At 42.6% G+C, this 26,172-nt stretch overlaps 1 protein-coding gene across 1 annotated transcript in view; it reads right to left on the bottom strand.

Annotated features, from left to right (window-relative positions):
- The window catches only part of SAMM50 (SAMM50 sorting and assembly machinery component), a 1,314,985-nt gene that overhangs the window by 967,832 nt on the left and 320,981 nt on the right, over positions 1-26,172 (bottom strand). Inside the window, exon 5 of the mRNA XM_044088615.1 lies at positions 15,086-15,192. Within this exon, the coding sequence (XP_043944550.1) occupies positions 15,086-15,192 (107 nt within the window). The remainder of the gene's footprint in view (positions 1-15,085; positions 15,193-26,172) is intronic.

Here is a 26,172-nt window from a genome sequence, read left to right as displayed (position 1 = left end):
AGATCCTCTTTGTCCTAGTGGGACCTCTTGGCTGGCTCTCTTCTGAAAAAGCTTGAGCACTTCTTGTGGAGCTAACTCCATCTGCTGGAGTAACACATCAGGAAGAGGTTTCCTGACTGGGTGTGGGAAAAGGGAATAAAATAGCTCCTGGAAATAATGTTTAGCACCCACTGATCTCTTGTGATGTTTGCCCAGGCCAAAGGGTGCAGAGACAAACAGCCCTGACTGCCTCCAGGGTAAGACAGTCTGGAAGCACATCAGTTGTGCTGGAAGGGCTTCTCAGAGAAAGGTTCCCTGGAGCCCTGGTTTTGTGGACCCCCCCCCCGCCTCTAGGGCAGCATTTACCATTGAACCTTCTCCCCTGACATCTAGAACAGGGATCATCCTGAGCTTCATGAAAGGAAGACTGACTTTCAGAACTATAATTTCTTGATCCTTCATTGTGTCTTAGAAAAGGACCGCTGAGGGGTAGAAAATTTGATTCACACAGCCGACAAGGTCTTCCCTTCCTGCTCACTGCAGGTCAGAGTGTCTTTGACTGATGGACCAAAGAGAGTGGATCCATCAAAGTGGGCATTGGTGAAGGAAACTTTAAAGTATTCCACAAAAACCATAGGCTTAGCCAGGCGAAACACCAAATAGCGATGCCTGTGCCACCATTTGAGAGGTGCCTTCCACAGCAGCACTGGAAATCAACCTCATCGAGGAATTAGCGAGGGACGCAAGATTGGACAGCTTGGGAAACACTTTGTTCAAGTCCTCAGCAGACAACAACTCACAAGGGGAAGTGGTAAGTTCCTTAACCAAATCCCTTTGGAGGGGGGTGAAGTGTGCCAAGTAATTAAGCGCTTGCAGACCATATTTATTTATTTATTGCAGTTTGATTACCGGGGAAGTCCACTGGGCATGGAGCCCGTTTTCAGTGGAGGCCCGGTGAGAAAAGCTCCAGCAGGAAACAGCACTTAAAATTGTTAATACAATTACATGCAATTACATAAAAACAATATAAAAGTTACATACATATTCAGAGACAGCTTCACTGGAAATAACAGCTTCATTGGAAATAACAGTTATCAGCAGAGAGTAAATCTCAACAGTTTCAAATGCTTATGGAGGAAGATACTGGCTAATGCAAAATAAGATTAGGAGATTGATATTTAGTAATCTGAGGTGAGGATTTAGTAGAGGTAAAGTAAGGTAAAGGGGGATTAGCCTGGAGAGAGGTGGCAGGATAAAGTGGGAGGGATGGGCTGAAGAGAGCAAATGCATTTCCTGTTTTGATAGAGATAAGAATGTAAGTGGTTTTTGAAGTTGTTGAGGTTGGTACAGGATCTTAGAGTTGAGGGCAAGGCATTCCATTTTTTGGCTATAGTAAAGGATAAGAGTAGTTTACCTGCTGTGCGCTTTGGTTTTTGGACGGAGATTAGTTTTGGTGGGATGATCTAAGTGGTCTAGGGGGGAATAAGGTTGTAGAATGTTAGAGAGAGCAGGGCAGTTGGAAGGGTGGAACAGTAATTTGTGGGCAATTGTGATTTGGAGAAAGTCAAGGTGGTTGGGGAATTCGAGCCAGTTTAGGGAGTGGAGGGAGGAGCAGTAATGTGAGGAGGATTTGGCATTGGTGGCAAATCTGGAAATTTTGTTGTAGCATTGTTCCAGTTTGGAGGTAAGTGAGGAAGATAAGTTTGTGAGGAGGGGAGCGCCATACAGAAGGGAGGGAAGAAGGAAGGAAGAAGCAAGGGTAAGTCTGGTGTGAGGAGAGAGGAAGTGGTTGTTTCTGTACAGTAGGCCAAGTTTTATGTGTGTTTTTTTTATGTTTAGCTGGATATGGTTATGAAATTTTAGTTGGTCATCAATGGTAATGCCGAGAAGCTTGGTAGAGGCTACAATTTCAATGTTGGAGTTGTTAAGGCTGGTAATTTGAAATGAGTCCTTATCCAGAGAGGAAGATTTGGTAGGAGAGAAGAGGATGATCTTAGTTTTGTTTGCATTTAGGGCAAGATGAATTTGGCGCATCCAGTTTTCAGTGGTAGAGAAGGCATTCTGTGTTAGGGTTTTGAGTTCAGTTAGATTGGGGGCACAACAGATTAAAGTGGAATCGTCCGCGTATTGCACAATTTTGGTGTTAGGGATGGCTTTGTGGAAGTCGTTAATAAAGATGTTAAATAGTAGAGGGCCGAGTATGGAGCCTTGGGGTACTCCTGTGGGGGTAGGAAGGAAGGAAAAGGTGGCTTGGCCCCACTTCACAGCTTGGGACCTGTTAGAAAGGTAGCTAGAGAACCAAGATAGGGATTTCTGACAGAGGACGAGATTAGAGAGGTGGTTTAGAAGGTGTGAATGAGAGACAGTGTCAAAGGCTTTGGATAGATCTAGAAGAACAGATGTATGTAGCTGAGGTGAAAACTTGCTTTCCATGTCTGTCAGTCACCTGATGGCCCCATCTTGAACGCCTTCAGGAACACAGATTCTTTGGAGGATTGGGGGTGGGAAGACCAAACATCCTTCAATTTGAGGATCGCCAGCATGTCTCTGAAGGAGACATCTTCAGGCTGAGATCTGGGGGACCCATCCCCTTCATCGAGGTCCATATCCTTGGTGAGAGACTCCATTTAAGAGTCTAGATGCCTCCTCTTGCACGTCCTCTTTGGGGCACATCCTCAGAGGGGGGTTCAGGGGAGGACACAGATTGGGGGACCCTAAGTGAGGTAGCACCCCCTTGAAGGCCGGTTCATGAGGGCTGACCAGGAGCAGGATGAAAAGCTCAACTCTCAGAGATGAGGGGGGCTGGGAAGGGCCCTGGAGTGCAGGGGAGGCAGCTCCAGCAGTGGAGAAGGTCTTCTCAACTACCTGGAAGGTCAAAGGGCTGGACGATGCCCTCCCCATTCCAGGCAGACAAAACCTGCTGAGAAGAGGGAGCACAGCATACCACCACCTCAAGACCCCTGGATAATACTGGACCAGAAATGTCAATAGGTGAAGCACCAAGGGGCAGGGACCTGTCCAAAAAAACTGGACTGGAACCCTCCCCCAAGGACTCCTAAGCAGCTGCTCAGGTCCAAGGGAGGAAGAGCAGAGCCAGTCAGGGACTTGGACAGGGTCGAGACAACGTGTGCTCTAGGAGTCCCTGCCACCTCCTCACCATGCACCAGGCCCTGAAAGTCCAAACTCACCTGGGTTGGATGAGGAGACTGAAGTGTAGGGTCAGGGGAAGGACCATGGGTCTGACGGGCAGAGGACCCAAGAAGCCCAAACTCAATCTGAGCCTCGAGGAAAGACCTCATCATCCTGTCCATGTCGGACGGGAGCAAGCTCCTGAAGGACCTAGAAGAGGCTGATGACCTAGCTGGGGATGCGTGTCTAGACCCCGAGGACCTCCTCAGAAGAACAGCTTCTGCGCTTGGAAGCTGTAAGATGCTGCTCCGGGCCAGAACCCAATGGACAGTCCCAATCAAGATGGGATCTGACACAAGTGCCAGATCTGTCCACTTTGGATCAGAGGACAACTGAGGATCTGAGCATTTAGAACTCGAATGCCTCGGATCCAAGGAGGTCAGATCCGTGGCAGGTCCAATCCAGGCAAGATCTGAAGGCCTCGATACAGAGTTCTTGAATCTGGGAGTAGACTCCAGGGACCTCGGATCCAAAGGTCTCGAACCAGAGGTCTTAGATAAGGAACTAGACTCGTGCGACATCTGATCCGAGGTCCTTGGATCTGACAGCATCGAGGTTGGAGCTGGATTCGAGAAGCTAGGATCAGACACCCTGCGCTTTTTGAGGAAGAGGACCCAGAGATGGAGAGAGCCTTCTCAACTGGTCAAAGGGACCCGGCTTGTTCGGAGACTGGTGGACCAACGGACCCCCCCTGAGCCATCCCTTTCAAAAGTAACTTATTGTGGCAATCTACCAAGGCCCTGGGGTTGAATGCAGTACCAATGCTGCATTTAACCTCCAGGTGGTCGGCGCCCAAACAATAGAGGCATTCCTCGTGAGAGTCAGAAATGGCCATCTTCCGACCCTCTCTGCCACTTTGAAAGCAGATGGACTGGGAGAAGCTGTAGCTGGTCGTGCTGGCACCAAAACCCCTGATGCTACCATGCCCCAACACTACCCGGATCCCTGCTTCAAAGGGGGAGTCAGAGCTGAGCTGTCCAATGCCGAAGCTCGGAGTGGCGGTGATGGCTCCAACAACCTCAAGAGTTGAGCAAAACCCCTAAACAGACTCAAATGCTCTGGACTCATCCTGGTCCAAGGGGATCGGTGTCAAACAAGTCAGGGATGCAGTCGGAGTCAGACCTAGCTGTCTTCGGATCAGACGCCAACACTCCCAGGGTTCTCATATCTGTGAGCTCTGAAAATCACCAGTCAGATCGAAGGAAGAGAAATTACAGTGTGGGAAACAGAAAAGAGGGTCATGGATCTGATGGGAGATGGGATAATCTCCATTTGAATCTGAGCTCTGAGACCTTCCTTGTCATGTCAGCCATTTGGGCTTCAGAAAGGCTCCTGGAGGACCTGATGGAGGAAGTAGTAGACTGGGACCAAGATTTTCTCCTTCTCATGGTATCTTTGGAAGGGAGAATGGAGTCAAGGAGAGACAGGCTCCAGAGAGAACCCTGGGTATCAGGTCCCTGGAGACAGACTTGGCAAGTTTCAGATCAGAGGGTATTGGACCAGACTGTTTACATTTCAAATCCAAGGGTGTCAGATCCAAGTTTTTCTGAACTTTGGCAGGATGCTCCAAAGTTGAAGTTAACTTTGGAGAGTGTGCGGGAGACAGCTTATTAATTTAAGCATTTCGGGGGGGGGGGTTCGAGCCCCTGAAAGAAAAGACAACTAAGAAAAGGATGGTAACAAGCCCTTCAGGGCTAGTTTGTTAAAATGATCGCTAAGGGCCCTAGACTTGAAGCCAGCACAAACTGAACATTCAGTATTTAAATGGGGCATACCAAGACAATAAATGCACTCCCTACAGGCATTAGAATTAGGGATCTTGTGCCCACAGGAAATGCTTTTCTTAAGCCTTAACATGAAGAAAACAAAAGAACTAAGGCAAGGGAGGAAGAGGTGATCAAGAAAGATGAAGCTGTAATAAATTTACAACAGAAACTGCACTCACAGCAAAAAGTACACCCCAAAGCTCTGCGAGAAGGATCCACGTCTGAAACGATAAGTTGGTAAATGGGGCATTATGTCTAAAGGGAGGAGCTCAAGAGGTGGATCAGAGTGTCTAGTAAATGCGGTAGAACTGGATCAGAGACTCATCAGTTGAGGAATAACTGAAAAGAACATCAGATAAGGATTTTCTGATCATCTTGCAATACGGCTACAGATAACGGAAAACAAGGAATATATAAAAATAGCAAAGGAACAAAAAGGATAAATGAAAAAGCATGGGATGGACAGAGATTAGTAATACAGTTATGTAAAGATCATATTTCTATGAGAACATTTTATAAAAAAAAATTGGTCTGAATGGTGGATATTTAAAAGAAAAATATCTAAAAAATTACAGTGGCAATATGATGTGAGAAAAGTGGAGAAAGAAAAATGCAAAAGAACATATAATTATGCATTTGAAGATTTAGAACATAATAATAATAATAATAGAAACTACTTTGACAAAGAAAAGAAAAAGAAAAAAAAATAAATATATATATATATATATATATATATATATATATATATATATAAGAAAAAGAAAACTATAAGAATTTTTATATAAGCAAATATATTTTTACAAGGAAAAATAGAAAGTATTGCATTACTTAAGCAGGTTAGAAAGGAAAATGGCAGTAAAATGACAAATAAAAATGTAAAAGGAGAACTAGAAAGAATTCAGAAAAAAGATTACAAATAGCGTAGTACAAGATTTGCAAGAAATGTTTAAAGAAAAAAGAAGGTAGTGAAAACACATGGAAAGTAAACATAAAGAGAGAATAAGGAGTTAGAAAAGGAGATATCTTTATACGAGCTAGATGAAGTATTAGGAGAAGCAAGTATAGATTTGGCTAGAGGACCAGATGGAATAGGGTATGAAATGTAAAAAAAAAAAAAAATTAAGGGATTAGCAAAAATATATATGCTTTTTAAAGATTTTGAATGAATGGTTAAATGAAGAATGTATGTATAAAGAGTTGTGTAGTGGAATACCTACATTCATATGGAGGAAGATAGAAGACAACTAAAAAAAAAAAAACTGGAGACAAAATAGTACTGAATAGTAAAAAGATCTTAATGAAAATATTACAAAAGTTATTTGAAACTAAAATGAAAAATATTATGGTAGACATTATATACTGTATAAAGGAGAAAGGGTGTCAAGAATAATTAATGATAGAGAAATTGTGGATGTTATTATGAATAGGGAAGAATAGCAAACAATGATAGGAGACCTTAATATGGTATCTGATACAGGTGAACATGAAATCTTATAGGTAATAATGAAAGAATACAAAAAAAAAAAAAAAACAATTAAGGGATTAGCAAAAATATATATGCTTTTTAAAGATTTTGAATGATTGGTTAAATGAAGAATGTATGTATAAAGAGTTGTGTAGTGGAATACCTACATTCATATGGAGGAAGATAGAAGACAACTAAAAAAAAAAAAAACTGGAGACAAAATAGTACTGAATAGTAAAAAGATCTTAATGAAAATATTACAAAAGTTATTTGAAACTAAAATGAAAAATATTATGGTAGACAGTATATACTGTATAAAGGAGAAAGGGTGTCAAGAATAATTAATGATAGAGAAATTGTGGATGTTATTATGAATAGGGAAGAATAGCAAACAATGATAGGAGACCTTAATATGGTATCTGATACAGGTGAACATGAAATCTTATAGGTAATAATGAAAGAATACAATATAAGTGAGAAAGTTAGGAAATTATGTATGAAAACATATAGTAATAAAGTAAAAATGATTGTAAATGGCTGATTAAACCAAGAGGTGGATATGAAAAGTGGTGTAAGATTGGAATGCCGAACGAGTTATATACTCTTTGCATTAGTTATGAATGCGACAGCATATGAAATAAATTACAAAATAAAAGAGGTGGGGTATACAACACTTGAAGGGTTAAGAATTCCAGTCCTGTTAACATATGCAGATGACATCCATAATAACTGCAAAAAAACTAAATTTGGATAAAAGTAGCAATGATTTGAACAAATGAGGTTCTAGAGGTAACATGGGTGGCTTTAAATTAATAGAAAAATAAAGGTTTAGGTGATTTAGTGAAGCTGGGAGCATAGATTTTACAATAAATATAATTTCTGTGGTTGGAATAAAATTTGTGAATAAAGATGTTAAGTAGAACTCATGGGAAAAAAATAGAAGAAATCAAAGAAAAAAAGGAAGTTATATACTCACCATAACGTTCCATTAGAGTAGCTGTGCTTCATTTGTCTTCAACATGTGGGTATTTCAATCCGATCTGAGACGGCCATATTACTAGCATCTGATCTGAGCCCCAACTTCCTCCCCTTACCCATAATGCCCCTCTATCTCCTTCCTTCCTTCCCTCAGATCGAGTTTGCTTTACAAGAGAATATAAGTCCGACCCAATTAGATCTTGCCACTAAAAAGATTTCACAAATCCTAAGCTAAGCATGACCAGGAGAGCCACAAGTGTGCACCTCTCCTATACCAACATAGGACAATAGTGATAAGATCAAGGCGAAGGGGGTGGATGGTTGAAGACAAATGAAGTACAACTACTCAGATGGAACATTATGGTGAGTACATAACTTCTTTATCTGAAGTAGTTTACTTCATTTGGTCTTCAATCTGCCTAGCTACCAACACCAGGTGGCCCTCATGGAAGGATATTCCAAAGCACCGCAGAACCAAAGAATGCCCTGCTCCTAGACACAATGTCCAATTTGTAATGGGATATAAAGGTGTGAGATGAGGATCAAGTAGCTGCAGCACAGATATCATCTAGCGAAACCCCATACCAAAAGGCTGCTGATGTTACCATAGATCTAGTTGAAAGGGCTTACACCTGACCCAGAGGGTAGATACCTCTATCAGAGTATGCTGGAATGATACATTGTGAAATCCAATGGGGGATTTTAACTTTAGAAATTGGTTTGTCTAGCAAGGGTTTGTGGTAAGAGACAAACAACTGGTTAGATTTATGAAAATATTTTGTTCTATGTAAATAAAACCTCAGTTGTCTGTGTACATCCAATAAATGTAATTTGTATTCACCTCTGTTTTGGAAGTTAGGAAAGAAGACAGGCAAATTGACAGTTTGATTGATATTTGCTTCTGAGGCCACTTTAGGGAGGAAGGAAGGATTAGTGAGCAGGGTAATCCTGTCTTTATGAAAAATCATATATGGAACTTTGATGGACAATGCTTGAAGTTCTGACACCCTCCTAGCCGAAGTGATGGCCACTAAGAAGGCTGTCTTCCAGAAAAGAAACTGTAAATCTGCTGATGTCGCAGGCTCAAAGGGAGGAGAGACAAGAGCCTGAAGAACAAAGGTAAGGTCCCAAGGCGGTGTAGGATCTTTTACCGAGGGCCGTAATAGAAAGGTACCTTTAAGGAAGGCTTTACAAAGCCTAGAGGAAGCTAGAGAAGCCATATTTTCCCCCACATGGAAATTAGAGATGGCAGCCAATTGGACTTTGACAGTAGAAGAACTAGCACCTTGGTGAAAGATACCAGCTAGAAATCTTAGAACAGCTGGGACCGGAGCCATAAAAGGATCTAACTCCCGCTGAGAGGTCCATAAAGACAAATGTTTCCACTTGCTACGATATATTTTCCTGGTGGAAGATTTGTGAGCTGCCACCAGTATAGTCTTGACTGGAGATAAACCGGGAGTCCTAATCATAACTGGAACTGGACCAGCCAAGCAGTGAGCTTCAGACTGTCCAGGTCTGGGTAAGGAATCCCCGAAGGGTGAGAAATGAGATCCGGAACTGGATCCAAGATCCATGGTGGAACTAACAGGTGAGACCAAATGGAGGGGAACCAGACTTGGCGAGGCCAGAATGGGGCAATGAGGAATACTGAGCTCCCCGACCTGCAAGCTTTCTGAAGAAACTTCGGGATGACACGTAACTGGGGGGGGGGGGTAAGTATAAAGAAAACCGGGAGGCCAAGCATGAACTAGTGCAGCTCTGGGGGCTTCCCCCTGAGAGGGGTTCAGAGCGAAAAACTCGCTGCATTTCGCATTGGAAGGAGATGCTAAGAGATCGCAACAAGGCTGACCCCACTTGAGGAAGATCCGTTTCACTACTAAAGGATTCAGAGACCACTCATAAGGCATCAGAATAGTTCTGCTGAGCCTGTCCGCTAGAATGCTGGACCATCTGGGAATGTGCGTTGCCACTAGAAAGCGGCCGATGGAAATCGCCCATTTCCACATTCTCATGACTTCGTGACAAAGGGGGTAAGATCTGGTTCCACCCTGCTTGTTTATATACCAGACTACAGACATGCTGTCTGAATAGCAACTGTCCTCAGAGGAAGATGGGCATGAAGGGCTTGCAACACTAGAAGAACCGCCCTCATCTCCAGGACATTGATATGCAAGTTGGTCTCACAGGGGGACCACGTGCCTTGGACTGTTCTCCCTGAGCAATGCCCTCCCTCCCCCAGCTGGGAAGCATCCATGGTCACCGTAGTGGTGGGAAAGACTGAGAGAAATGGATCTCCCTCGAGAAGATCCGGAGAGAGGATCCACCAAAGGAGAGATTCCCTGCATGCCCAAGATATACAAATCGGATGGGATAGAGGAAGGTCCAGAAGAGACCACTGGACTGCTAGTGTCCATTGAAGGACTCACATGTGAAGCCGTGCCAGGGGTAAAAGACTGATTGTTGCTGCCATAGAACCTGCAGCACTGTATCTGCCGATGGAAGGGAAGTCTGAAGAATGTAAGATACATGAAGTCTTATAATGTGCACCCTTTTCCAGAGTGAGATAAACTAACATTCAAACTATATCCAACCAGGCTCCGATGAAGCCTAGACTCTGTACTGGAGTCAGAGACGATTTGCTGAGGTTGATGGTAATGCACAGACTGCGTGCTAATACAAGGAAGTAGTCCCTGGCACTGCAAAGTAGATGCTTGGTAGGGGCAGCAAGGAGCCAATCGTCCAGGGAGGGAAAGACATGAATCCCCTGAAGCCTCAGGTGAGCCGCTACCACAGCCATTATTTTGGTAAACACCATGGGGGCTGTGGTGAGACCAAAGGGTAGGTCTCTGAACTGACAGTGACTGGCTCCCACCCGGAAGTGGAGAAACCTGCAGAAGCACTTGTTCATTTTGATGTGACAGTACACGTACTTGAGGTCTATCGAGCACATCTAATCCTCTGCCTGCAGATAGGACAGAAAAGACTGTGGAGTCACCATCTGGAATTTTTCCTGGTGTACAAACAGGTTCAAGGTGGAAAGATCCAGAATTGGTCTTAGGTCCCCCGTTTTCTTTGGCACCAAAAAGAACCTGGAATAGAAGCTTGATCCGGATTGGTCTAGGGGGGGGGGTCGTGTTGGATGACTCGCTTTCTTAGCAGTGGTAGTATTTCTAGTGCTGCTACCCCCTTTGCACGGATGGAATGTCTGGGAGGTGTTTTGGTGGTGGATATGTAACCATAAACGGGATGGTATAGCCTCTGGATATGATTTGTAACACCAAACGTAGGTTAAGGACTCCCATTCCATCAGATGTAAGGAAAGACGTCCCCAGACTGCCTCCAGAGATGAGCAGTCGGGTAGCCCCTCAGGGCTGCTGTGCAGGTCTGTCCGAGAATGGTTCTCAAGAGCAGATGTTCCTCGAACCCCCTCTGCCTCTGTGCTGGTGTCTATTATATCCCCCTCTGCCTCTGGGGGAAGATGAGTCCTGAGTGTCCCAGGAGAACTGAGATTTCCGGAACCACATCTTCTTTGCCCTTCGCTGGTTCCTCGAAAAGGGCCTTTGAGGGATGGAGAAGTGGATTCCGATGGCAGACAGTGTCTTCCCATCCTTTTCACTCTGGACCAGCGTCTCAAGAACAGACTTCCCGAACAGGGAAGAACCATCATAGGGGGCATTGACAAAGGACACCCTGAAGGGTTCCGAAAACTGGCATAGCCAAAACCAGGTGTGCCGCCTCATAGCAACGCCGCATCAGGCAGCCCTTGCAGCTCCTTCCATGGCATGGGAAAGGAGATGTATAGACGTATTCGAGACAGCTTTTACAGTGGCCATGCATGCAGAGAACACTTTCCTGCCTTCCGCCGACATGGACTCGGGGCGATTCAGCGACTTCCCAGGTCATGCTGTAATCTGATGACATGCCTGATATAGTTCAGCTCCCTTATGGAAAAGGTTGCTGCAGCATAAACACGCTTCCCCAAGCGATCCATAGTCCTCGACTCCCTGTCAGGAGGATGGACCATGTAAGCTCTCCTGAGCAAGCTCCTTCTCAGTGGCAACTGCCACCACCATAGCGTCTACTGGGGACCCCTTACTCCAGCTAGGCTTGTCCGGTGGAGGGGGGGCTGAGTACTTTATCTGTTCTTTTTGGAATAGGTTCCATGGTGTCTGTTTCTTCCATGCCCTGGTGGTGATCAGGTCCGCAAGTGGATCCGTGTGTGTGTGTGGGGGGGGGGGACTCCCAGGAGGTAGATGGGCCCGTGCAGAATGCCTCCAGGAACACTGACTCATCTGCGGTTGGTTTTTGGGCAGACTACCCACATCTGTGGCACAGACGTTCCATAATGTCTCCAAAAGAGACATCCTGGGGGGGGGGGTGATCTAGGAAAACCTTCCCCTTCCTCCAAGTCAGTGTCATCTGTGAGGGACTCTGGATAGAGGTCCAGGTGCATCCATTTGCACGTTCGCTTGCAAGGGACCTCCTCAGTGGGACTCTCTGGGGAGGACTCGCAAATGTCCTGCTGCTCCAGAGTGGGAACCTCCTGAAGCACAGCCTGTCCCTGAGATGACAGAAGAGTCAGAGCCATACCCAGAAAAGAGGGAGTAGAGGTGGAATCAGAGGAGGAAATGGTCAGGGGTCTCGACCCACTTGACAGGACCCTCTCCACCACATCGAATGCCGAAGGAGAGCGGATATCCTGGGAAACAATTAAGGGAGGCGGTCTCCTTGGATCAGGTGGTGGAGTCGAAGCAGAATCCACAGGAGCCAAGATGCCAAAGGGGAGACTGCAGTTTGACAAACTCAGAGCCGACAGAACCCCCTCGGATCAGATGCTAAGGTTACAGCTCAGAGAGCTCAGATCTGACATACTCAAGGCAATGACCGGCGATGAGGTACAAAAAACAGTTGGCGCTGACCCCCCCGAGCTCGAGACTTCTGGGATCCAAGGACTCCAAAACCAAGGGTTGGATCAGAGAAGGAGTTATAGGGGAGAAAAAGGGTTGCGAGCTCCCCACTTCAGAGGGAGAGGGGGCTGGAAAGACTCCCAACTGGATCTGGGTGTAGATGAATTTCCACATCATTCTATCCATCTCTGCCTCGCTCAAACTACGAGTGGAGCACGATGACGAAGCCACCGATCCCGGCCCAGAGTGCTAGTGAGGAGAGGCTCTGGAATGTGGTCTGGACACCTCTGGCGAAAATGTGGGTGAGTGGAGTCGGGGGGGGGTACCATGCCTTGAAGAAGTCATAGCCTTGGGAGGAGGACCTGATGGAACCGAGGGGTCCAGGGATCTCTTCCTGGGTCTGTCCTGTTTAGGTTTGTCCTTAGTTATGTCTCCATCCGCAGGCCCCAAGGAGGGAGATCGGGGAAGAAGAAGTGGCCATTGCCGTGGCCGGACTAGAAGTAACAGGGAGGGCCGTCCCAGAGGAGGGAAGAAGACCTTTCAAGACTAGTTTAGCCCTTCTATCCTTAAAGGCCTTAGGGTTAAAGCCAGCGCAGATGGAGCAGGCCATGAGAAGATGGGCTGCGCCTAAACACACTACACAGAGTGTGGCCATCAACTGGGGAAAGCTTATGGCCACACTCTGTGCACACACCACAATCACACACTTGCTCACTAACAACACTACAGGGTACTGGGGAGGTGAATAGGGAAATACTAGACTAAAACTTTTTTTTTTTTTTTTGAACAGACAAGACGCGAGGTAGGGGAGGTAGAAAAAAAGAGAGTAGGGGAATCCTACACTGCAAACTAATACTTACCCAAAGATAAGCCTGGAGCAGCAAATGAGATTTGAGGGAAGGAAGGAGACAGGGGGGGCATTATGGGTAAGGGGAGGAGCTTGGAGCTTGGATCAGATGCTAGTAATGCGGCTATCTCGGATCTGATCTGGATCCGAATACCCACAGGTTGAAGACCAAATGAAGTAAACTACTTCAGATCTGTCTTTTCTGGTTAACCTAAATTATTATTTGGAAAAAAGGCTTATGTGATAGATTCAGCTCTGATGTGGAAAAACAGCATACTTAGCAACGGTATCTATGTTACCAACAGTAGTTGAAAAGGAATTGCTGCAGATATTTTTTCATTTATATGATGTTCTGGATTACAACCAGTAAAAAGAGTAATTTTGTAGTTATTTATTTAATTAATTATTATTTGTTTAATGAGAAAGTCAGACTTGGAACGAGTCAATTTTCAGTGGAGGCCCAGGGAGAAACGCTCCAGGCGCATGTCTTTGTACCGGGGGAGGAAACCAGAGCACCCGGAGAAAACCAACATGAACGCAGAGAGGATATGCAGACTCCGTACAGAAGGCACCCCAGCCGAGAATTGAACTGAAAACCTCTTGCTGTGAGACAACAATGTTAACTGCTGCACCACTGTGGCATCCAAATAATAAAGGAGGTGGTTTAGGGTTAATTAACCCAGTGGTATATGCTGCTTCATTAACTTTGCACAAAGTGTTAAAGTGGATAAATGAAAAAGATACAAGTATGACAAATTTTGGGGTATGGTAAAAAAGATTAAGAGAGAAAAAGGAGTAAATAAATGAAGAAATAAAATGTTACCAAGAAAAAAATATTTTTGTGGAAAATAAAAACTGATGACATAGAAAAAGAAAAGTGTGGTACAGGAATGTAATGATAAAACATTACTATGTAAAACTATGGGAAAATCTAACAGATGAAAAAAATAAAGCTATAAAATTAAGAAGCAAATGGTGTAATCAGGAAGTAGAATGTTGGGATTTTCAGTGGAGACTGGTAATAGATTATTAACCAGTAAAAGGAAATATGCCATATAAAAAGAAAAGTGACAGAATAGGTTTACATTGTCAAGAAGATGAAACTACTGAACATGTGTTTTTGAAATGTAAAGCGCAAAAAAGTTATGGAAAAAACTATGTAAAGAAGTTTTTTTTCCCCCGAAGATATAAAAAGTGGACAAATAAACACAGATAGTGTAAAATATGGCTATTAAAAGAATTAAAAATATGTTAAAAGAATATATAAAAGTTATTTTATGTCATATGGGCTATACTGAATGAAAGAATAAATGAAATTATGTTTAATGGTAAACAGATTTTCGCAACAATATCAAGTAAAATCAGATGGTGGTTATGGAAAAAGGAGTGGGGCTCTAATGGGGATGAAAATTTAGTGGGATTGTAAGGAAAACTATGAATACATATAAATATATTTATATATCTAGATAGTTGTACATTTGTAAATATGTCACAAATAAGATTTTTTTTTGTATATAAAAAAAGGACCCCTAGTCTTTTCAATAAGTGCCACTGGATCTTTTATATCCACCTGAGCTACCACCAACTCCTGCAGTTGGAACATCGGTTTAACATCTAATCCAAAGATCAGATATTTACAATGGCTGTTGTGGAGAACAAGAACAATGTGCATGAATATGTTTGTCTTGGGTGATACTGGTCACAATACATCCAAAAAACAGCCTAGGGGATGATACTACATTTACTGATGGGAAGACCTAAACAAATACTTCCAATGACTCAGCCTTCTTAGTGGAAATGAACTAGTTATCTCAAGGAAGTAGAAATGCATATTTTCTGTTCTGCAATAGGCTCACAAAACTCTGGACACCATGGGACATGCATTAAACCTTTTGACAAAACTGAGTTAATCAGAAAAGATTGTTTTTTTAGATTTCTACATGTTCCATACCATGCTTCCTTCATTGTTGCCGACCATAGTGTTGTAACTTCCTGTTAGTCTGCGGAGTTCAGCTACTTCAAAGGTAACATCAAGCCCATTAGGCAATGCATCCTCACCTGCACAGACAATACATATAAAACAAATTAACAGACATTTCATTAAGGGATGCACACAAAAGGATGAATAATAGTTGTTCTTTTCCTGCAACTAAATAACAAGGCAGGAACATGATCTTTTGACCATGGTTATACTGGGGCTATATCACTTCCACGAAAACACAAGTACTCGAACACCTATCCATCAATCCCAATACAGCAAAAGATCCAATCATCGAACTGCACATTAGCAAAACTTTTCCCAGGGCAAAGAGTTAGCTTTCCAACATGCCAAACAATACACACACCGCAGTATATCAGTTATGCTTCCCACACACCCCTACTTAAATATACCAACTCCAACACTGCACTGCAGTGGGGGAAAGGGTAATATCCAGATGTTGGACAGCTAACTCTTTGCCCTGGGAAACATGTTCGCTGATGTAAACATTCAATAGACAGATGTTCACTGTATTAGGGTCAATGGATAGGTGCTTGAGTACTTATGTTTTCGTGGAAGTGATATAGACACGGTTATAATGTATCACACTCTGGGATTAAAAAATAAAGTCACATATACCTTATTGGCAAAATCTACATTAATAATAATGAAAAGTTAGAACATGTACTGTACTGAAATCCCAATAACCAATACACAACTGAAAAAAGAACCACATTATCAAAAATGGAGAGAACACAAAGTATCTAAAGTGCATGCCCACACTATAACCACTAGTTAAAAATTCCCAATCAACAGTAACATTAAAATCACAGCTTTAAACTAGAATGTCCTTCATTCCAAAACGGCATTAGTGCCAACTGCTTATGAACATCATCTCAAAACTAAGCCAAACAAACCAGAGGTCCACATATATTTTGTGAAGAAGTTGTGTTAAGCTAAAGTAAATGCAATCCTTTTCATACATCTGTACTTGCTGCAAATCTTGGAGCAAGTGCATGTATAAAATGAAAAAAAAACTGTAAATAGTATAAAGTATGTGACTACTTTCAGTGGAAATGCAGTAGAATTGTCAGAAACTGAAAATAATCTGGATTCACAAGTGTACATAGCTCTATACAGCTGCATTACTCAATACAGACGCTACCTTACTAGGTACCCCCCATAAACACAGTTGAGAGTGTAAGGAGAATAATTTTCCATACTAAAACAGTAAATATTGCCTGTGACATTTACTCATTTATTTATTTAACATTTGTTTACCAGGAAAGTCCAACTTGGAACAAGCCAATTTTCAGGGAGCTGGGGAGAAACGCTCCAGACGCATGTCTTTGTAACATGGGAGGAAATCAGAGCACCAGGAGGAAACCCACACGAATGCACGGAGGACATACACACTCCATACAGAAGGCACCTCAGCAGAGAATCAAACTGGAGAACCTCTTGCTGTGAGGCGATAATGCAAACTGCTGCATCACTGCGCCGTCCATACATACATACCGTGATTCATTTAGGCAGACAGAAAGCAACCACCAAGAAAGATACTGCTTACTTTTTGATTGTGTCCAGATGCAATGTATTTGCACAGTTCAAACTAGATTCCATTTTGCCTGAGGATGAGGAAATTATGCAATTACACTTGAACTTCTGAATTAAGACAGAAATTCAGCTAACTTTTTTAAGAACTGGTAGAGAGAGGTCCAGATAAGCAGTTAGCTAGAATACTTTACACCATCTTCCTATTTAGTGTTTGGTTTGTATAGTCCTTCTCCTAGTTTTAAACTGCTTACATTTGATTTTACCAACTGCACTGTTTTATTTATTTTCAAGTAAAGAGTTTTAGTATTCAGTTTTAAATATCAGTGCCTGATGACTATTTTTATTTAGTTTAAGGATATGTACAATGTAATTCTGTACTACACCTTCTGGCTTTTACCCTGCAAAGAATTACTGTTCAGGGTATTACTGCCAAACAAATATTTAATAGCCAAGCCTCCTCTGTTTCTCCTCTACTCTCCAGCACAGGTGTTTACTTTTAAGCATTAGTCACTACAAGGAACGCTACAAAGGAGTGTCCCTCACTCTTCCTCCACTCTAGGATAAGCACAACCATCTTCCCTGCTTCTCCATAGAACACCCAAGCCAATAAATGAACTTAGGTCACCTGAGCCATAGTCAAGACCATTTCTCTGTGTCAGCTGGACCATGGTCAGGGCTTTATCCCTCTATTTCAACAGTAAGATATCACTCAAATGGGTCTACAGGTTTTATTTTTTGTAAAGGCTCCTCAACAACTTAACTGCTTAGAAACGCTAACTGCAAAAACCTGCCTAATGAATATCGGTTTAAGATGTTTATTAAATCTATTTTTTTAAAGGTGAGATGCCAGATGAATGGAGCTCAGGGAGCAGAGATGAATGTTAAGCAAAAACAGCTAGTTCAGCCAACCTACAGTATAGGATCTCCCCTGCTTCTGAGAGCAGACAATGAACTCTCTGCAGATAACACACTACTGAAAGTTATGCTGCTCCCTCGAACAGTACATGCTCATGGTATGTCTTATTTATGGGAGGAATCTCTCTCCCTCAGGGACACTAGTGAAACTTTGTTTGCCATGGCCAAAACAGCCCAAGTTAACCCTTATAAAAAAGCAGAAGCATTAGAAAACTTGGAACTATATTTTTAAGAAACTGCTAGAGTTTTTTTCACACTTTGACCTTTCAAGTAATTACTTTGCACTCTGCACTGCACATTCAGCTAGTCCAGTTGACTGTGGATATTCTAGACTACTAGTAGCATGTACAAAGTCACATTCTCTTGCAAATTTCTGAAATAACTGACTAGTAAATTCAGTACCATTATTAGAAATAACTGTGTGGACTACCATGGACTGAAAAATTACATTTCAACTTAGTAATAACAGTAGTGGACGTTAGGTTAGGTAGTAAATCAATCTCAAACCAGTTTGAATAATACTAAGTAATGCTAATTGTTTTACTGTAATATATCAGTGGCTACTGTTGACCAAGGAAGTTCAGGACCTTGACTTTGCTGAAGTGGTTTTCTTTACAAATGCGGTTTAGTACTACTGCATACTGAACAATAAGAAAGTACTCTATCAATATCTTTTACTAGAAAAGGCCAAAATACTAGTTCTTTCACCCTTCTTTTGGTAAAATCAGAACCTGGTTGACCACAATGCAAAATCTGGATATATTCATGTTGTAAGGAAGCAGGAACAACAATTTTAAGACCTTTGAAAATAATGCCATCTTCCATCAACATCTTGTCTCTGTAAGGAAAATAAGTTTGCACTTCAACTGGTACACTTGATTGTTTTGACAGCCATCCAACATTAATGTAGTGGTTAATCTTTTGCAAAATTAGATCAATCTTTGTATGATCTCTCAGCTTATCAAGTCTCATGTTAGAAAAATTGCACAATTCCATTATACCAAAGTCAAAATTCTCTGCGTCAAGCTGTTCCGTTGCATTTCTGGGCAGTCTGGATAAGGTATCAGCCAGATAAAGAAGTTTGCCTTTTGTACAGACCATTTTGAAGTTGTACATTTGCAATTTCAGCATCATACTTTGTAATCTCGCTGGAGCTGAATGGATAGGTTTCTTTAAATTAGTAATTAGAGGTTGATGATCAGTTTCAATCTGAATATCTCGATCATAGATATAATTATGGAACTTGGAACATGCAAATACTATTGCCAAAAGTTCTTTCTAAATTTGAGCATAATGCATTTCAATTTGGGTAAGTGTTCTAGATGCATAGGCTACTGGTCTGCCTTCCTAAAGAATAACTGTGCCAAGACCACATTTTGAAGCATCACGGGAGACTGGTTTACTGACATCATAGTATCTTAAATGTAGGTGGGGTGGCAATTTTCTGCTTAAGGACTTCAAATGCCTTCTAGTGCTGTTCCAACCAACACCATGTAACATTTTTGCACATCATCTCTCTTAAAGGTGCTGTCAACTCACTGAAGTCTGGTATAAACTTGCCTAAATAGCTGACCATGCCAAGAAAATGCTATAGAGCTTGAACATTATCTGGTGCTGACATCTCATGAATGGCTGCTTGCTTGGGCAGGTCTGGTCTCAACCCAGTGCTGGTAAATAAACAACCTACTACTTCTGGTAGTTTGAATTTGCACTTCAGAGGATTGAGCTTTAAGTTCACTTCACGTGCTTTGTCTAGAACTCTCTTAAGATTTCTGTCATGCTCTGCTTCACCACTGCCCCCAACTAATAAATCATCTACTACTATGGTACAAAGATAACCTGAAAAAATTTGCTCCATTGCACGCTGGAAGACTTCACTTGCAGAATTTATTCCAAATGGCATCCTTAGGAATCTATATCTGCCAAACAGGGTACTGAAAGTAGTCAATAATGAGGATTTGCGATCAAGCATCACCTGTCAAAATTAACTTTTTGCATCCAAGACAGAAAAAACAGTGGGATTCGGTATTAAGGTTGAGACTTCCTCAACTGTACACATTGGATGATGCGGTCTCTTCAATGTTTTGTTCAAATCTTTTGGGTCAATACATATTCTGATTTCTTCTGAGCCTTTTTTTTGTGGGCTGCTACCATGGACGATGCCCATTCATTTGGTTCTGTAACTCTGTAACTAAACAAATTACACCTTGCTGCACCACTTTATCCAACTGAGCTTCGACTTTATCCTGCACAGCTATCGGAACTTTTTTTGCTGGTCTGACTACTGGACTGACCTCTACGTCTAACTTCATAGAATACACAACTGGAAGCTTGCCCAACCTGTTGTCGAAAACATCAGCATACTCTGAAAAAATGGCTTCAGAAAACTTGGAACTATGATATATGCTTATATGATGAACTTCTTTGGCAAAAGAAGGCAGATTCATTCTCAAACTGTATCCCACACCCAATAATGACTGCACAGGTCTTTGAACTATATAGTATAACAAGCTGTAACAGTTCCTAGCCAAATAACAAGAAAGCACTACCAAGCTTTCGGTTTGAATTTCTTCATCTCCACAGCAACAAGTTTCGCACTACTAGCCACACTGAGTTGACCATTAGTCCTCACCTTAGCAAATGTGTCTGCTGACATAACATTACACTTTGAACCAGTGTCTACTTTGAGCTTGGTGGATTTACCATTGAACTGGATAGTACAAAACACTTTGTTCTTTGCCAACAGATTCACTGCATCAACCTTTCCACCAATTACATCATCTACACAGAAAGTAGACTGCAACCCTACTTGATCAATTTGTTTTTTCAAATGACCCTAACAGTGTGAGGTTTACTTGATTTGCAAAACTTTTGAAAATGGTTTCATTTTTTTTTTCTTTATACCTGTGGCATTGCTGACCAAATGCTAAGCATTCCTCTCTTAAACTCATGACAGGCACCACAATTGCAGCAGTTAACAATAAAGCTGGATTTGGGTTTTGCTGATTTATGCTTGCAGTGCACTGAGCATGCGCCTTTCTTAGAACTTGCTGAAAAACTATGTGGTTTCCCTTGAGAACCAGCAGCGGTTGTGACTGTTGTGCTTAGGCCTACTTCTGTTTGCCATGTGTTGCATGCTGTCTATATTTGCTCTGGAGCCTGCTGAAACCATGCGCTATCACTTGCAAGCATACTTGTGTGTCTTTCTGTAACTTCATGGATTTGACAAATCTCAGTAGCTTTACTCAATGTTAAATCACTGTCACAAAGCAAATTCTTTCTCACAGCAGCACTATTAACACCACACACAAGCCTGTCCTTTATTAACTCATCTTTTAAGTCACCAAACCAACACATTTTAGCTTTGTTTCTCAGGTCAGTAATATAAACTGCAAAAGTTTCCCCTGGTTTCTGATCTCTTGTGTAAAACAAATGCCTCTCTAATGTAATACCTGTCTGGGGGTTACACATTTCCCTGAATTTGCTCTTCAAACACTCTGGGTCTTCCCGTGATTCAGCCTACACAATGACTATTTTTACCTTCTCCCTCATATACTCTCTTTCAATGGCCTCTGACCCAGCTAGGTTTAGCAAAATGAATGCCATGGTGCGTGCCAATGGTGGTGTCCCACTTCAGTGTGTATGTGCCTATATTTAGTTTGTATACTTGTGTTCCATGTGGTGTGTGCACTTGCAGCCTACAATGGCCGTTTTCTCTTTGCTCTATTGTCTCCCTGTTACCTACCCACTGTCTCGTTCCAAGCATTAGAAATTAAAAACAAAAGACACTCCCTCTACATTATTCTTTCTACTTTAACCTAATTTTTAGCTTTGCCACTAGGTGGCATTACAAACACTTCTCTATCACAACATCGGAGTGATACTATAACTCATAATACCCTATAAACCTAAAGAGATTTGAAACTAGTTTCCCAGAGTAATTTATTTTGTATTTAGTTTACTCTGCTCACCAGAAATAGGAACTTATATTTTACTGATTTGCGCTCATGTCTGAGCAGGCCAACAGCTCGACGTGTTTCTCAGACTGTGTGGCCGATTGCTTCTCAGATTTCTTTCCTACTCCCCTTTCTCTGGTTTTACCTGCTCCATTCGCCCTGCGGGCTCACTCCACTCCCCTACCCTGCCCCATCACCTCTACACTTATACCTCCCTGACCACACCCACACTAAAATTACCCTATTAGAATCAGCCCCTCCCACCCACTCATCACAGTTTCTACCTCCACCTTTTATCTCGCTCCTCCCACTCTCTCTGCTACACCCACCCCCTCCCTCTGTAACACTACACTCTGGAACATTACAATGTAATTCTTTCACCTACCCTTCTCCCCACATATTCTCCCAAACATCACCCCCACTTAATATAATCTAACTTGTATCATGCAAATAAAACCTTCACAGGCTCTACTCTCTATATTCCAATCTCTCCCTCTCTTCTACCTACTCCACCTCACCACTCTCTCCCAATACTATTATTCTCCCCCTTCATAAGACATCTATATACATTAAAAAAGAATCACCCTCCACAGCCCATCTTTCTCCCCATCTCTACTTCCATAATGACTCTCTCCTCTTTAGCAGAAAACCCTTCCCTGTTATCTGTAATCCACTTCCCATATCCATTAACCTAGGCACTACAGATTCTGATACCCCAACTTAACCCCAAGGAGTATAAATACCTATCCATCCTCCATTCTTAACTAATCTCCCTCCTCCTTTCTGGCGACATACACCCTAACCCTGGTCCATCACATAACCTCTCCTCCAACCCAAACTTGAATAGTATACTCCCCTCCTCATAACTCTCTACTCTTTGCGACAATTAATGCCAGGAGCCTATGCAATAAAATACCTGACTTCCGTGCCTGGATCTCCCATAATAAGCCAGATATTCTCTCTATTTCAGAAACATGGCTAAAGCCACATATAAAAGACACTGAAATAACCTTACCCAACTATAGATTCGTAAGAAATGACAGATCCCAATAGAAAGGTGGTGGAGTAGCCTTACTTTTCTCTTCCTCCTCAACAGTAACACCCTATAGTAAGCCCATACCCCAATTTGCTACTGCTGAGCTAACCTTGGCCCTCCTAAAAGTTAATAAAAGTTTATGCATAGCTACTCTTTACATACCTCCAGATAAAAACATCCCTATTCTGGAGGATATTCTCTCATGGTTCACCACCAACATAATGAAACAATAATCCTAGGTGATGTTAATATTAACTGGTCTTCTATACACTCACCTACACCCTCTTAGAGCATTAACCTATATCATTTTGCCCAGCTAATCAACACCCCTACTAGACTAAACAAAGATAATACCACAGGCAGTATCCTCGATTGGATACTTGTTTCCCACCCCAACATGATTTCTGACAGTGGTACCCTGCCTCGCTCCCTCGGCAATTTTCTTCCTGCTTTTGCAAACCATTCTTCTCCCCTCCATCTATAGCACAAATATATCACAACCCGCACTTTAAAAAATGTCAACCCTCAAATCAATTCTGACACCTTAAAACAGACAAACTGGAACCCTCTAAAGACCATTCCTCTGGCTGCCGTTGTCTCTCACTTTAACACAGTGTTCACTAATCTACTTAACTGCCTTGCCCCCCTCCAGAAAGTACAGTTTTGTACCTACCATAAATGTAGATGTCCGAGAGGTATGCATCTGCAGTCCTTACAAATGGGTTGTCCTGGCCTCAGGCAGCCCTTGGTCCGGATTCCAAAGTCTGGGTCTGGCCTCGGCTGATGTCGCACTTCACCCGACGTCATAGCTGCAGTTCAGCGGGTATAAAGGCATCAGCCAACGCCATTTTCCTCAGTGTTTCTTGCCCCAGATGCCAGGTGCCCTCTAGAAAGGCTAAATTTGGATAAATGCAAATGTTTCCAAACAATAGAGAGCAAATAGAAATAAACATGTATATACATATATACAAACAAATACACCATAATAGATTCCCCCAGCTAGCTACAAGATGGGCAAACACCCTAGGAGTACCACAGAGGGGAAGGAGGGTGGGTAATCCTGACTGCAGATGCATACCTCTTGGACATCTACATTTATGGTAGGTACAAAACTGTACTATGTCCTTCAAGGATGCATCTGCAGTCCTTACAAATGGGTAGAATACCATAGCCAAACTGGGGGAGGAGGCACTAAGGAGGCACTTAGGGTTTATGGTGTAGTTAAGATCCCTTGCAAAACAGCAGTGGCAAAACCTGCTCGGGATCTGGAGTATAAAGGCAGATTATAATGCTTGGCAAATGTATGCACGGAGCTCCAAGTAGCAGCCTCTAAAATGTCTTTGGTAGCCACTCCTAGTAAGAAAGCTGTAGTAGTGGCTGTAGCCCTTGTGGAATGAGGTCTGATGTTTTCTGGAGTTGCTTTTCCATGAAAAGAGTAACAAAATCTAATGCAATTTCCTATCCATTTTGAGATTGTTTGTTTTGAAATTGCTTTTCCTTCCATTCCTGTTGCATATGCTACCAGAAGCTGGTCAGTTTTTCTATAGTTCTTGGTTCTGTCCAGGTAGTAGCGCAATTGTCTGTGTACATCCAAGGTATGCAGCAATCTTTCCCCCCTGTTCTGTGGGTTGGGGAAGAATGTTGGTAGGTGTATTGCTTGGTTTAAAGATACTCTGGAGACCACTTTTGGCATAAAGGTAGGATTAGTTCTCATGGACACTCTATCCTGATGGAAGATAAGGAAGGGCTGTACTGCCATTAATGCCTGTAATTCAGAAACCCTTCTAGCTGAAGTGATTGCAAGCAGGAATGCAGTCTTCCAAGATAAGTACTGTAATTCTGCTGTTGCTGCTGGTTCAAACACAAAGTTCAAGTCCCATGTAGGCAATGGTGGTTTCCTTGGTGGTTTTACATTTTTAATTCCTCTGAGAAACTGTCTGAGTAGAGGTTGAGAAAAGACTGGAGGATCCATGTTGTATTCTGCTGAAATTGCTGATGCATGAATCTTAATGGAGGAGTAAGACAGACCATTGTGGAAAAGCTCTGCTAAATATTCCAGAATGTTAGCTATGTTTGCCAATGATGCATCCACTCCTTTTGTTGCACTCCAAATGAGATATCTTTTCCATTTTGCTGAATAAGTTTTTCTTGTTGAGGGTCTGCGAGCCTCCAAGATAATGTCTTTAACCCTTTGAGATAAATCTGGGTATTTTGTCTTATGCAATGTTCCAGGCAGCCAGCTGCAGTGTTTTCAGGTTTGGATGCAGGGTTTTGAAGTTGTTCTGTGTTAACAGTAAGGGAACTAGGGGCAGAAGCCATATTTGTTCCCGAGACATGCTCCTCAGTAATGGGTACCAATGCTGCCTCGGCCAGTCTGGAGCTATCAGGATGATCCTTGGACGGTCTTCTTTGATCTTCAATAGCACCTTGTGCATCAAAGGAAGAGGTGGGAATGCATATGCTGTCAGGTTTTTCCAACTGAAAGATAGGGAGTCCACCTTCCAAGCAAGTGGGTGGTATGCCCTCGTGCAGAATTTTTTCAATTGGTGGTTGTGTGGGGATGCGAATAAGTCTATTTCTGGTAGTCCCCATTTCCCTGTAATGGATTTGAAGATGTCTGGATGTAGCATCCATTCGTGGGCATCTGTGGTAGTTCTGCTTAGGATGTCTGCTAGTATATTTTCTTTTCCTGGTACAAATATTGCTTGTAACTGAATGTTGAAGCTCAGGGCCACATTCCAGAGGTCCATTGCCATCCGGCATAGAGGGTATGAATGTGTGCCTCCCTGTTTGTTGATGTACCACATAACTGTGGTGTTGTCCGTCCTTATCAGCAATTGACCCTGTCGAAGGAATGGTCTGAATGTCTGAATTGCCAGTTTTACTGCCAGCATCTCCTTTTGCTTTATGCGTAGGTTCAGCTGGTCTTGAGTCCATAAGCCTTGTATGCACTTGTCCAGCATGTGTGCCCCCCAACCGAGGTCTGAGGCATCTGTTGTGATAGTCTGGCTTGGTTGAGTGCTGTGGAAGGGCAGCCCTTTGTTCGATTGACAGGCCTGAGCCCACCATTGGAATTCTTGCTTCAGGCATGGAATTATTGGAATTTGGGTTTCTAGGCTGTGCTTGTGCTGAGACCATAAATTCCTTAGATACCATTGCAACTTTCTCATATGTAGTCTGGCATGTGGAATCAATATTATGTAGGATGCCATGTAACCCAGGGCTTGCAGGACTTCCCTTGCTGTTAGCTGGTTCTGCTTTGTTAATGCCATGAAACAGAGAGGAAGGTGCTTCTGTTTTTCTGCTGTGAGGGATGCCATTTGATTTGCTGTGTCCAGCTCTGCACCCAAGAAAGTTATCCTTTGGGATGGTATCAGCCTTGACTTTTTTATATTGACTGTGTATCCCAGGGCTTGCAGTAAATGAATGACCTTTTTCAAATTTTTTCTAATTTGTTTTTGTTGTCCGCTTGTAACAGGCAGTCGTCCAGGTAAGGGTAAATTTGAATTCCCTGAAGCCTGCAATGAGCAATTACTGATGCCAGGCATTTCGTGAATACTCTGGGCGCAGTAGATAAGCCAAAGGGCAATGCTGAG

The sequence above is a fragment of the Protopterus annectens genome, chromosome 11.part0 (genome assembly GCF_019279795.1).
Source record: "Protopterus annectens isolate FY-2018-M chromosome 11.part0, PAN1.0, whole genome shotgun sequence".
NCBI classification, from domain to species: Eukaryota; Metazoa; Chordata; order Ceratodontiformes; family Protopteridae; genus Protopterus; species Protopterus annectens.
The sequence above is the reverse complement of the archived record's forward strand: the minus strand, read 5'-3'. Positions and strand labels throughout refer to the sequence as shown.